We start from the raw sequence: 13,209 nt of genomic DNA, 5'->3' as shown, positions 1-13,209 counted from the left end.
ATTATACGGTTCTAATTAGTGAGTACTTGCGTACAAGAGGTATCGGTTTGTATGATTAATAATATCTACCACTGGATGATTAAAATATATATGTTTTCATTTTTTAATTTGTTGCGTCACATAAGATTTACAAGATAGAAGTCGTTCAGTAATGCATCGCATGATCCATCGAAATTAAAATTATCAGATTCTCAATCGTGAGGTATCACGGTAATTTCAAGATTGCTAACAAATGGTTCCATATGTTTCCGGTGCAATCCGACTATCATTGAAATGCGTGTGTTGTTTTTGGCGAGGAATCACCTTTGATAAATTAAACGGATATCGTTAACATTATAGGTCAGAGCGTAAATTACAAAGTGAAGACAAAACAACGCAAACCTCGCCACTCTCCAGCTTTAAGAAGATTTTAAAAACGAATTTACATGTCAATTATCTTTACTACTTGGTATGAATAGATTTTATAAGAATAATATGAATATTTTAAAAATTCTTCTATAGTTAATTAGTGTAAAATTGTAAAAAAAAATGTTTCTTCTTTTAAAATTATTATACGTGCGAAGGGGTAAAATATATTCTTAGAGAAGAAAGACTTGAAGAAGACAAAGCTCATGGAAGAGATAGTAATTTTATTACATATTATTGCATATTATTGCAATAAATTAAATCTGTATATTGTTTGTTAAATAATCTTTTAGTTTTTCCAGCGCTTTGCTGCGATGAGAAATCTTGTTCTTCTCTTCCTTTGGCAATTCCGCGTAAGTCTTATCGTAACCCAGCGGTTGGAAACAAGGATCCCAACCGAAATCCCTTGGACCTCGTGGGTTTACGATAGTACCCTGAGTTCGACCTTGGAATAGATGAACTTCAGAATTTTCGCCGGAACAGTAACCGAACGTGCAAACCGCCTCTGCCGATTTATCTTCAAAACCAAAGAGCATTTTATGAAGACCTTCGGGGCCCAATTTTTCGAGGAACCATTTGATATAAGGTCCCGGAAGACCTTTCAGCGCGTTAAAGCAGAGACAAGTATCTTCAATGATCACCGGACCTTTCACCAAGTTCGCTGCGGCCCGACACTTATCTCGACATATATCATCTACCTCGCCCTGATACTCAGGCAGATCAATTTTCCTGCTCATTATCTGTCGAGGAAAGTCCTTTCCTAAAATAGCAATAAACTCCTCCAGCTTCTTCACATTGCCTGTTACGAATACTATAGGCGACGACATTCTGCAAAGACATGTAAATATGCTAAGTACAATGTATGTTATTTTAATTAGAAAAATATTAAGAAAATAATATTAATAATTTTATATATAATATTAATCATATATAATATTATAATATAATATAATATTATGATATAAATATATATAATATTAATATTTAACATTAATATTTAATATTATCTGATCCAATTATATAAAAAAATAATTAAAATTGAAATAATTGATCAATTCGTAACAATATAAAGCGTATTAAATCCTTATAAAACTTATAAATAAAGAAGAAATTCATGATAAAGATGTGAAAGTATTTAATTATAGAATTTCCTGTTTTTTAATAGCTTATTCCGTTTAATATCACAAAGAATTTGAGTTATTTATATGGTATTTGATAAGATAACTTTGTAATATTGTTTACCATGTTGAAAACGCTACTCATTGTTGAAGAAAAATTTATCACTTGAAAAAACCCACCATCTTCCTTGTATTATTAGTTAGTTGTGAGTTCAGTGCACTTTATATCATAAGGATAAACCATCTCTTTCAGTTTAAATTTTATCTGTAGACTTTAATAAAATAATATTTCTTATATTGGATTTTTAACTTTGATAAATTGAAAATAGTAGTCCAATTAAATAATCGGAACTTTCAAGTGTTATATAATTTTATTGTAAATTTCTATATTATTTAATTTCTTCTCAACCCCGCGCGTTTTTTACATTTTTCACGTTGGCAGCTTTTGCACTGAATTGTCTAGTAACGACGCACGTTGTAGGCTTTGACATGACTTTGACACATTTGATTTGTATTATTATGGATTAATCCCGGGATAATATGATGGCATATTCTAAATAATAAGCTGCTCTTGTTAGACGCATCTTTGATATATGGAAAAAATTATTACCTTCTTAATTAGAATACTTTTACTCGTTAAAACTCGTTGTTGTCCTAACCAATAAATCCACTGCAGGCAACGTTTTCGTTTTTCGATCAAGCTTGCCAACATCACTCGGATGAATTGCGAAAGACACATTGATTTCGTTCATTATCTAAATAGAAAATAACTTCAATAATGAGAACAAAAAACAATTAAATGTAATATAATATTTTACTTTTTACATACAGAATCATTTTATATCGTTTTGCATTAAAAAAATACAAGTATTTACGTGGTTTTTTTTCGCCGCGTATGGCGCTTCGATAAGTTTGACATTCAATACGCCATTCTTGTCATTTCTAAATGGTTATGGTCGGCTTGGTATTTAGAGTAGTATCAGTAGTATAGCGTGTATCGTTTTGGGCCTGTCCAAAAATGCCGAGTCAAGAAGTCGTGACAACGAAAGTTGTGGTTCACCCATTGGTGCTGTTGAGCGTGGTGGACCACTTTAATCGCATGGGAAAAATCGGAAATCAAAAGAGGGTAGTCGGTGTACTCCTAGGCTGCTGGAGGGCGAAGGGGATCCTGGATGTGTCAAACAGCTTTGCAGGTTAAGATCAAAAAATTGACTATAATATTCCTCAAAATGCTTATATTCACAGTCAAATCACTTTCCTTTTGTTTCTCACACATAAAGACATAATAAATAAGTTATAAATGTTTTTATTGTTGAAACTGAGTGCAATATAAAGAGATAAATCCTCATGTTTTAGTACCCTTTGATGAGGATGATAAAGACAAAAGTGTATGGTTCCTTGACCATGATTATCTTGAAAATATGTACGGGATGTTCAAGAAAGTTAATGGTAATAGCTTTAAATAATTTATGCAGATTCTATTTACATACATTATATTTCGAAGCAAGAATTTTGATTGTGATATCCTATGTTGACACTTAGCTCGCGAGAAGGTGGTAGGCTGGTACCATACTGGACCTAAGCTACATCAAAATGATGTTGCCATTAACGAATTGATAAGAAGATACTGCCCTAATTCCGTTTTGGTGATTATTGATGCCAAACCAAAGGATCTTGGACTTCCTACCGAGGCATATCAAGCAGTTGAAGAAGTACACGATGTATGTTTTATGATATATATTATTATTATATTAGATATATTATATATATATTATTATTATTATTAGATATATTATGTCACATTTGTTTAAAAAGGATATAAATGTTTAATAAGATTTTTATTCACAGGATGGTTCTCCTACCTCTAAAACTTTTGAGCACATTCCAAGCGAGATTGGAGCTGAAGAAGCAGAAGAGGTTGGAGTAGAACATTTATTGCGAGATATCAAAGATACCACCGTTGGTACCCTCAGCCAAAGAATCACAAATCAATTACTTGGTTTGAAAGGTCTTCATGAACAAATTCGGGAAATTAGAGATTATCTGCTTCAGGTATATATCAATAACTAATAGAAAATGTTTTTATATTAATATATATATATATATATATATATATATATATATATATATAAAACTGCAAAATTATCTAAATAAATATTTTTTGTAGGTTGGCAATGGAAAATTACCTATAAATCATCAAATTGTTTATCAGCTTCAGGATATCTTTAATTTATTACCAGATATGACTCAAAGTAGTTTTGTCGATTCGTTATATGTCAAGACAAATGATCAAATGCTGGTTGTATATTTAGCAGCATTGGTTAGATCTATAGTGGCGTTGCACAATTTAATTAACAATAAGCTGACCAATCGTGACGCTGAGAAAAAAGAAACAGATGGAAAGAAGGATACAAAAAAGGAAGAAAAGAAGGAAGAGGAAAAAAAGGGAGAGGAAAAGGCGAAAACTAAAAGTCAGTGATCCGAGCAGTTTTGAGACTGTTAAAGTCCCATTTGCAAGATTGAGACTGTTAAAGTTGAGGACAATTGATGACTCAGTGTGTAATAGTCAAGCCTGTTCGCAATTTGTACAGAATTATACCCCATTTATAAATAACAGTTTAAATATGTATTAGAAACAGCAAATTGATTCCTGGACTGTTCTGGCATAATTCTATAAATTTTTAATATTAAGCGCAGGAAAAAATAAAATAATAATTCAATAATTCTGTATTTTAAATGTAATGAAGTAGTAAATATAACGAAAAATTTACGGTTAAGATATTTTTACAACATATTGTAATCATTACAATATTTTCAGTTTGTTTTAATTAACAATTTGTTAATATAAACAATAGTATTCTTTAGATAACGAGGCATATTTATTTATTTTTTTTTATTTTCTCCATTAATAACTTAAATAATCAATACAGTTTTTTCTTTTCAAGTGTTTCGGGCATGTCGCTTAAAACTTAAGTACCAATTAACATATATGATAGGTATGAATAATATAATTTTTAGAAAATTAAGTCATTCTATTAAGACATTACATTAATAAAATGATCTGTTGCTTACACTGTTTTAATTTATCATTGGTACAGAAATGTTGCCCTATTTTTTTTATTTTTTTTTGTATCTATATTTTACCAAAAAGGATATATAAAAATACAGATTATATATATATATATATATGTATGTATGTATATGTGTGTATACGTATACATGATTTTTTTATAAAAAGTAATATGGAAATAATACTTTTACTTTCTTTACTTTCGTTTATCGCACATGTACAATTTTTATACAGATTTTGAGCGATATCTATATATATATATATATATATATATATATATATATATATATATATATATATATATATATATATATATATGTGTAAGTCTTTATCTGTGTACATTTTGTTACAACATTATATAAATCATACGAGTATGATGTATAATTTAAAACATTCACATGTCACGGCATTTAACAAATGTTACAATATATTTTAGCTCTCACAATTAGTTTATTTAAAAATCGTCTGAAGTCTGCTGCAAATTCCAAATCTTTTTAAATCAGAATATTGAAAACAAGCAAAAGTAATGATATGCATCTATACTCATCAATCTTAACAGCATTATTATTGTATACAATGCCCACATAAGGTTCCAAATTTGTATCATTATAGTGCTGAAAGTACCAGTTGAAAGGACTGTTATCTGTCACTTTGGCCTCATCGTCGATGATAAACGCCTCGTTCTGGCTTTCAGTTGTCGTTTCGTCAATAATTTCGGTGCTTCTCTGAGCAGCACCGATGATTGACTTTTGTTTTTCTCTAGATTGCTCTGCATTGTAGCTGAGATATGGCGAGGCAACCTTAGTTATCGTAGATCTACCAAGCGGACGTAGATTTACCGCGGGTCCCGAAGATGGTACTTGTCCTCCCGGAATCAGAAGAGCAGATAAAGCGGATGCCTCCGTTCCTCGGAAAGTCATAGTCGTAGTTTCCTTAGACCGTGGATTTGATGTAGAAGACGTTGGGAATGTTGAGAAATACGAAACCTGCGATTCCGCATTCGTTTTTGCCGTTTGCAAATTATCTGAGATAAATTAAGAAATTTTGTTATATACATATGATGATAATGATACTAGTATATACATATGATGATTATTAGAACATTTGTAAAACTTTTAACAAATTTAGAGTTAATCTTGGAAATTCAACAATGTATAGAAACTATAATAAAAAATTTAATTTTCTTATCAAATTAAGTCTTTTTAACAGTACAAACAAATAACGAAATCGGCTTTTGCCGATTAATTTAAGTTAATTTAAATTAATTTAATTAAGTTAATTTAATTTAAAACAGATTTTACTTTTTTTAGCTATTTATTTGAGAGTGAGAAGATTTATGATGCAATATACATACGTGTCGAACATTTTGAAGTCCAAGAAAAGAAAACATTTTGAAATTCCAAGAAATCAAGAAACATAATAATATTTCACGCTAAGTGTATTATAAATAAACTTACTGGATTTTTCGAGAGAGTCATTCGTATCATTTAAAGGAGTTGGATCTTTTTCGTATTCAGATATTTTGAAGTTCCAATCTTCGGATCCTCTTTCTATCGATGATGCCACCTCCATAGCTGCCGTTACAATGTCTTTTGTAATTGTAGTTTTTTTTGTTACCTCTACTACAGTTTTTGGTGTCGTCCAAACTATCTTACTGGCAACTTCCATTCGCGGCTTCTCTATAAATTTAGTATCTTCCGTATTTACTTCTAAACTTTTACCGCCGTAAATCTCGGTGGACACCGACGTTTCGTGAGCTTCTTGCGATGAGTCCTCTTCTATGATTACCGGCGCACTGCTTTTTATTGTGTTTGATGCATTAAAGCTAAACAAAAAAAAAAAACATTCAAAAAATTAACTGAAAATAAATAAATACCAATGTGACGTCCATAAATTTAAAGCAATTTTTCTTTAATTAAAATGTCAAGGTAAACATATATGCAATTATTCAACTATAAACCATTCAAGGAATTAATTAAAAAGAATAATCTTGTCTAAATTGACTAAAGAATATTTTGTCTTCATGTTAAATTTAGAACCTTAACTGCATATTAAATTTAAAACGTTGCAATAAAAAAAAAGAATAATTCAGATGATTCACCTGATTCCAGTGACATTGGGTAAAACCTTGCGAGACTCAAAACCAGTCGATCGATCGAAAGTCGACACGGTGGTTACTTCTTCCTTTCCTTGGAAATTTGTATGTGGTTTCCCAATCCTGGAGATCGTTTTCTCCACCTTGATCACAGTGCCGTTTCCGCTTTTCCGAGGACGTTCCTCCTGTACCGATTTATTGCTTGCGTTCATCGATTTCGTGGTGTTCTCATGCTTCGCGTGTTTCTCATATGTTAATCTAGGATCGACGCTCGGCACGAATCCACTTTGCGCACGTGGTAGAGGCACGAAACCACCTCTGTGAATTTCCGGTTCTGTGGGTGGGAAAGATCTGTAACGACCTCGACCAGGTCTGTCTGATAATGGCGAGGATTCTTTTCTTTCCGCTTTTCTGCCCGAATGTCCCCACAGATTGAAGTTCAAATTCGGCAAGGGTAAGCCGAAGAAGGTGAAACCGGAGCTGCTAGGCGATGGTGGCATCATGGGATTCTTCTTCACTGGTGATGTGGTATTTTTTTGGATCTGATATTTCTGCGTTTGCGATGGGGGGTGAATAATCTTCATGGTCTGAGTAGGTGTGCCAATGGTAGACACGCTGGGCAGCAATGCATTCGTATCGTTTCTGTTGTCCTGATAATCTACGTTCTGGTACAAATAATCGGAATCCTGAGAAATGGAAGTCTGTGTCGAGGGGTCCTTTAGATTCATCCACAATGGCACTGTTTCTGTAATTCCAAATGCTGACAAATGCATTTTAATAAATTGTAAAGTAATTTCGGAAATTTTTTTTAATTATAAACTTTAGGCACATATAATTCTGATACTTTATCTAATAATGAAAAGTCGCAATTTAATTTTTCTAAATTTGCTAATTAATTTATTCTTCTTCAACTATTGATGATTTACCGGATGAAGAAACTGAAGGTGTGGCAACGTTAATCATTTCGGCCTCGCATCCTGGATGAATCAGTTCCACATATCTCTCACGCTGGCAATCCTGTCGTGATAATCTAAGTTCTTTGAAAAGAGAGCCATCAGCGCATCTAGGACCCTCCGTGGAAGCTTGTTGTAGCCATCCTCGTAACCAAAGCATGCCGCAAGAGCAGGATAATGGATTTCCTTTCTCAGAAATGAAAGAAAAACATAAATACGTAAAAGTATTGACGAATTGTGGAAATATCGATAATTTAAAAAAGAATTAAATTTAAGATATATATATATATATATATATATATATATATATATAAAATATTTTATATAATTCTTGTTTATTTAATTAATACTCTAAATTACCGTCGATATCCAAGATAGCGATATTTGACCGTAGTCTTTTAAAAGCGTTCTCAGAGACTGCAGTCATTCGATTACTTCGCAGGCTCAGTACCCGCAATCTAGGCATATCATCGAAAGGCGAGCCGTGCACGGCACAAATCCGATTGTTGTCCATCTACATGCAAAAAGGAAAACGGCCATAAGATGGCTATGTAAAGCGGCTCGGCTATCTCCCTAATTAACGATGCAGGTATACGAATAATTGCTCCGCCAGCAGAACGGCCCGTCTCGCACCATGGTTCACGCAGGAGTTTCACTCTCGACGAGAAAGTATTCTTCTTTATTAGCAAAGGCTCTCACACTCTCCTTGTTTTATTTGTGATATTTTGCAAGTTCGGACGAGATAAATTTTGCACGAATAATCACGAGTAATCATTTATAAATTTTCAAATATTTTACTGTAGTCGTTTTAAAATTTCAAATATATTAAAAATATGAAAATACTCACTAAAGCGCGAGGCAACGCGTTTTCGTCTTTTAAAATTTAGCTTATAAAATAGATTAGCTTGGAATTTTCGTTGTAAATACCTTTAATTCCACCAGCCACTCCATAGTTGCTAGACTGTGGCTAGAAACTTTAGATAAACGATTGAAACTGAGATCAAGAACCTCCAATGAGCGAAGGCTTTCCAGACCGACGTACTCCAAGTCCGGCAGGTAATTGTGACTTAGATTAAGGAAAAGTAAGTGTGGCACGTTAATGAAGGCATTACTAGCAATTTCTTGAATCCGATTTTCTTGAAGTTCCGCGCTCTGCAGTAGCGGTAATTCGGTGAAAGCGCCACTGGGGATGGACTACAAATTATATACATTACATTAAATCTTCATTCATTTAGCTCAATATATTTATAAAATTTATTAAGAAAGTTAGGCAATAATTTTAATATATTCGATATATTAAAAAAATTTTTTACGATAACAAATTTTGAAACTTTATTCATATATACTTAGCAAAATACATAATAAAAATATTTTGTCTAAAAATATTGTGATCTGAATAATTATTCTGCATTTATGTATGATTATGAAACTATTATTATACCTGCAATCGATTTCTGCCTAATCTGATAGCCTGTAACTCCGGTAACGCTCTGATGGCATTTCTTTCGATCACCCTGAGATCATTGTTTTCGAGATCAATCAGGGACAATCGCGGTAATCCATCGAACGCACCCTCTCGCAACTCTCGTATATGGTTTCTGACCAGCTTTAATTCCAACAAGGACGATAGACTGCTTAGCGTTTCCGGCGATAGGATGTTCAGCTTGTTGAAGCTCAAATCGAGGACCCGCAGAGCTGTTAAGCCGTGCAGCGATCCGGGTAACTCGGTCAAAGTATTGTGCGACGCATACAGTTCACGAAGGTCTCTATAATTGACGTTGATGTTACTGTTTTAAGTGCGAAATGCTTAAACAATTCTTTTACACTCAATACATAAATGCGTAAAACGTTCAGAAAAATAGACCGGAATAATTTTTAAATCGTTTTTATGACATTATTTATAGTATTTTAAGCGCATTTAAATTATACTGTATATCTTGCAATTAATAAATATAAGAGAAAGAGAGAGAGAGAGAGAGAGAGAGAGAGAGAGAGAGAGAGAGAGAGAGAGAGAGAGAGAAGAGAGAGAGAATTATGAATTAATTGCTATTAGTTTTATTGACATTTTAGATTTAGATTTAAATTAAGATATACTTTTTTTGAATTTATCGATATAATCAAGTTAAATTTTATGGACAAGATGGAATAAAATTGTATATAAATTGTGCCAAATTATTGTCAAATTAGTCGACACGCCAGGCCGATGCTATACAACGACGAGAAAGAGATATTAGCGTGTGCACGAAGAACTTTCTAGGTACTAAGTTAAGAGTGATGCAACCAAGCAACCACGAGTGAAACTACCTTTCCACCACAACTTGAGACCGCGAGGTAACATATAAAGAAAAGAAAAATTATTCTTTTTATAAGCATAATATATTAATATTAAATTTTGGTAATTAAAATAAAAATGGTAAATTTAGATACTTTCTATGCAGTATATACGCGTCAAAACAAGAACAAAATATCGCTCAATATCAATATTACATATTGAAGAAAAACTCTATGTGCACATATATTTTATTATATGCTCTAAAATATGCTGTAAAGATTATATTATATAAAATTATTATAAAAGTAATTAGCTTTCTTACCTAGTATTGACGAATGTCGCGTGAGGAATTTGTGCGAGATTATTTCTGCTCAAGTCAACCCTTTGCAATCTCGTGTTCTCTTGAAAAATATCCGGTCGTAGAATCTCCACTCGATTGCCCCGAAGATTCACGTCCATCAATGACTTTAGAGGTCGGAAGCTTCGTCCGTGCAACGTGACCAGCCGATTGCATTTCAAGTCTAACTGTTCCAGTCGCGTGAGTCCGTCAAAAACGCCATCGTCTAAAAGTCTCAGCGCGTTGTAGCCTAGATTCAATTTTGTCAAATTCGGCAAGTCAGCCAGGGTGCCAGGCAGGATTCTCTCAATTCCATTCGAGCTTAAATCCAACGATCGTAGGGCAGGCAGAGCTAGATCTTGAGAGGACACGACTGGTAGGGCGACGATACGATTCTTGGACATGTAAAGATGTTCGATGTCTTTTGGTAGACCGGGAACCACTTCCAGCATACGATTCAAACTGACGTCCAACTCGTACAGATTTGTCAAATGCCGAAAAGTCAAGGAATGAATAATGGACAAGGCGTTTCCGGAGACATTAATGTGTTCCAGCGCCGGTGTACTCAAAAAGGACTCAGGTTCGATGACTCCTACAGCGTTACCACTAAGATCCAACCGTCTAAGATTTGGCAGATTAATGAACAAGCGTGGTTCTATACGACGAAAGTAATTTTCCGAAAGATCCAGACCCTGGAATAATTGTAATCGGCGTTACGTAAAAGTAAACTATGTGATGATATGTAGTTGATTTTAGAAAGAAGCTAAATTAAAAATTAATAAATTATTTAAGAGTGTGCATTGCATAAATTTATGATTAATACACAAGGAATTTAATAAATTTTTTACTTTTAACGCTGGTAAATTCCAGAAGGGAGCTTTTAATAAGTTCGATAGCGAATTGTTCTTCAGCCTGAGCTCTCTGAGTGCTGGCATCGCCGTAAATGTTTCTGTTTGCAAAAATGCGAGCCTGTTATGATTCAAATGGAGTCTCTCCAAAGTGGGATGGCCCCTTAGAGCACCGAAGGGTATTTCCTCTAGCTGATTATGACTGGCGTCTAGGAATTTTAGCCTTGGTAAAGCTTCAAGCACCGACCGTATCTCAGCTACATGACTAAGGTCATTGTTAATGAGCCACATCTCTTCCAACGCGTTTCCAGTTCGGTGCGGAAAGAATTCCGGATGAATGCGGTGAATCAGATTGTGATTCAAGTCTATAGACTTGAGCATTGGTAGCCGTTGGAAAGCTGCGGCAAATATCTCGGTGATATGATTGCGTGACAGATAGAGGTGCGATAAAACGGGAAGGTCAACGAAGGAGCCTTCGCTCAGGCGATTGATGCGATTTCGATCCAGACGTATCACCGAAAGTGATGGGAGATCCATACACGCGCGGCCGACCATACCAGCGTCGATTATGGCGTTTCCGACAAGTGAAATCTCCTTCAGCTGCGACAGATTGATCATAGCTCGCGGATGAATCCAATGAATTCCGGAATCGGTGATGTTGACCAATTCTAGCCGAGGCAGATCTCGAAGAAGCCCGGCCTCCAGTCTGGTCAGTCTCGGACTACCCAATACGTGCAACTGCTCCAAACTGAGAACGTCCCGGAAATTTCTCGGGACGAGTTCTAGCAAGGCCGGAGAATTGACCTGAAGATATCTCAGTTTTGGAAGGCTGGAAAATCTTGGCAATCGCTTCATTACGCGACTCTGCAGCGTCACCGCCTCGAGACCTTGCAGATTCTCCAGACTGTCTACGGGTAACGATCGTAGTTCAGGCTCAACAATGAAGAGTTCCAGCAAGGAGTCATGTAGACCTTCCAGCCAATTGGACGACACTCTCTCGAGACGATTGTTCCGCAGCATCAAGCGCAGGACTCGCAAAGTCGCGAACACTTTGCCGGGTAGACTGGGCAGATTGTTGTTCTCCAGAATCAGCTCGTCTACCGGTCGGTCCATATAGCGATTCACCGCTTGCAGACCTCCCAGTACCTTTGGTAGCTCGCTGTGGCTACACCTGTGTGAATTTATGGCGTTCAACATTGTCCATGAATTCCTCATCACTTGGGATTACATATCTGATCAAACTTGCCATATTTGAATCTCCATATCTCGCGTGGAGCATCTGCATGGCAATATTCTCTCTTGAAGCGGACATCCGTAATCCGGATCTAGCTGGGCACCGGCGCCGATGGAACGGAGTGCCAGAAGCCAACCAACTATCAAAAGCCCACCGCCCTCCGACGGCCTGATCATCGCGCATTTGGACCGTAGTCTACGACTGTGAGTACCAGTTCCGCATTTTCTGGAATACATTCGCACGCGAACGGACAAATACGGATTTGTAAAAATAAAGAAAATCAAACGTTAGAAAAAGCGAAGCTAACTCTTCGAGATCGTGTTCTGACTAACACTCTGTGTTCTACTAATTGATAATTAAAGTCTGTATTCAAAATTATTTTCTAAACTGAGTTTTCTTATTTCTTATTTTCTAAATTGATATACACAAGAATATTCAGGCTTTCTTGATCTTCTTCAATGTCACGAGCTTCGAAATCGTTCTTATTATATAGGATAATTTTGCGAATTAAATATGATTTTTGTTGACTCATATTAAGAAAAAAGGAAATATAAAAGTAGAGTGTCGCGTTTCCACATATCTAAGAATAATTATGGTATTTCTGCAAAAATGATGTGATGCGTATGCGTGGCCAAGATTAGAAATCTCTTTAGCGAAACAACCACCGCTTGGTGGAATTTTAGATGTTAAGAGCCCTTGAATGTTACGGTACGCCTCTGTATTCTGAGCGTGATGCTACGCACTATGTACGCGTGTACATACGTCACGGTCGCAGACGACAAAATTGATGTCCCGTACCGTAAGCGAAGTTAAAGACCGCTAGGACAATCATTGTCCGTAATAATTGTCGTCGCGCGAGCGCGCTTCTGATGTATAG

General features: G+C 35.1%; 3 protein-coding genes across 4 annotated transcripts; 1 reads left to right on the top strand and 2 right to left on the bottom strand.

Moving 5' to 3' along the window:
- Positions 1 to 609: 609 nt before the first annotated feature.
- On the bottom strand, positions 610 to 2,253 carry LOC105431980 (inosine triphosphate pyrophosphatase). 2 transcript variants are annotated; one of them, XM_011646527.3, is made up of 3 exons: positions 2,134 to 2,236; positions 1,648 to 1,795; positions 610 to 1,233 (listed from the first exon to the last, which is right to left on the bottom strand). In XM_011646527.3, the coding sequence occupies exon 3, from the start codon at positions 1,230 to 1,232 to the stop codon at positions 663 to 665; it is 570 nt and encodes a 189-aa protein (XP_011644829.1). In that variant the 5' UTR covers position 1,233; positions 1,648 to 1,795; positions 2,134 to 2,236; the 3' UTR covers positions 610 to 662. The 2 variants fall into 2 exon arrangements, with proteins under 2 accessions (XP_011644829.1, XP_011644828.1); XM_011646526.3 differs by lacking the exon at positions 1,648 to 1,795 and having other exon boundaries at positions 2,134 to 2,253.
- A 217-nt stretch (positions 2,254 to 2,470) lies between these two features.
- Rpn8 (regulatory particle non-ATPase 8) lies at positions 2,471 to 4,300 on the top strand. The gene is made up of 5 exons (XM_011646528.3): positions 2,471 to 2,716; positions 2,880 to 2,972; positions 3,066 to 3,244; positions 3,372 to 3,575; positions 3,691 to 4,300. Exons 1-5 carry the CDS (start codon positions 2,542 to 2,544, stop codon positions 4,000 to 4,002), a joined length of 963 nt encoding a protein of 320 aa, XP_011644830.3. The 5' UTR covers positions 2,471 to 2,541; the 3' UTR covers positions 4,003 to 4,300.
- A 282-nt stretch (positions 4,301 to 4,582) lies between these two features.
- On the bottom strand, positions 4,583 to 12,688 carry atk (artichoke). The gene is made up of 10 exons (XM_089076174.1): positions 12,345 to 12,688; positions 11,099 to 12,269; positions 10,236 to 10,942; positions 9,083 to 9,407; positions 8,569 to 8,835; positions 8,002 to 8,155; positions 7,615 to 7,827; positions 6,695 to 7,448; positions 6,051 to 6,418; positions 4,583 to 5,617 (listed from the first exon to the last, which is right to left on the bottom strand). Exons 1-10 carry the CDS (start codon positions 12,566 to 12,568, stop codon positions 5,088 to 5,090), a joined length of 4,713 nt encoding a protein of 1,570 aa, XP_088932300.1. The 5' UTR covers positions 12,569 to 12,688; the 3' UTR covers positions 4,583 to 5,087.
- Positions 12,689 to 13,209: the final 521 nt, after the last annotated feature.

This window comes from Pogonomyrmex barbatus, unplaced genomic scaffold (genome assembly GCF_055798465.1).
Source record: "Pogonomyrmex barbatus isolate J1 unplaced genomic scaffold, ASM5579846v1 scaffold2, whole genome shotgun sequence".
NCBI classification, from domain to species: Eukaryota; Metazoa; Arthropoda; class Insecta; order Hymenoptera; family Formicidae; genus Pogonomyrmex; species Pogonomyrmex barbatus.
Note: the sequence above shows the minus strand (reverse complement) of the source record. Positions and strands in the feature narration are given on the sequence as shown.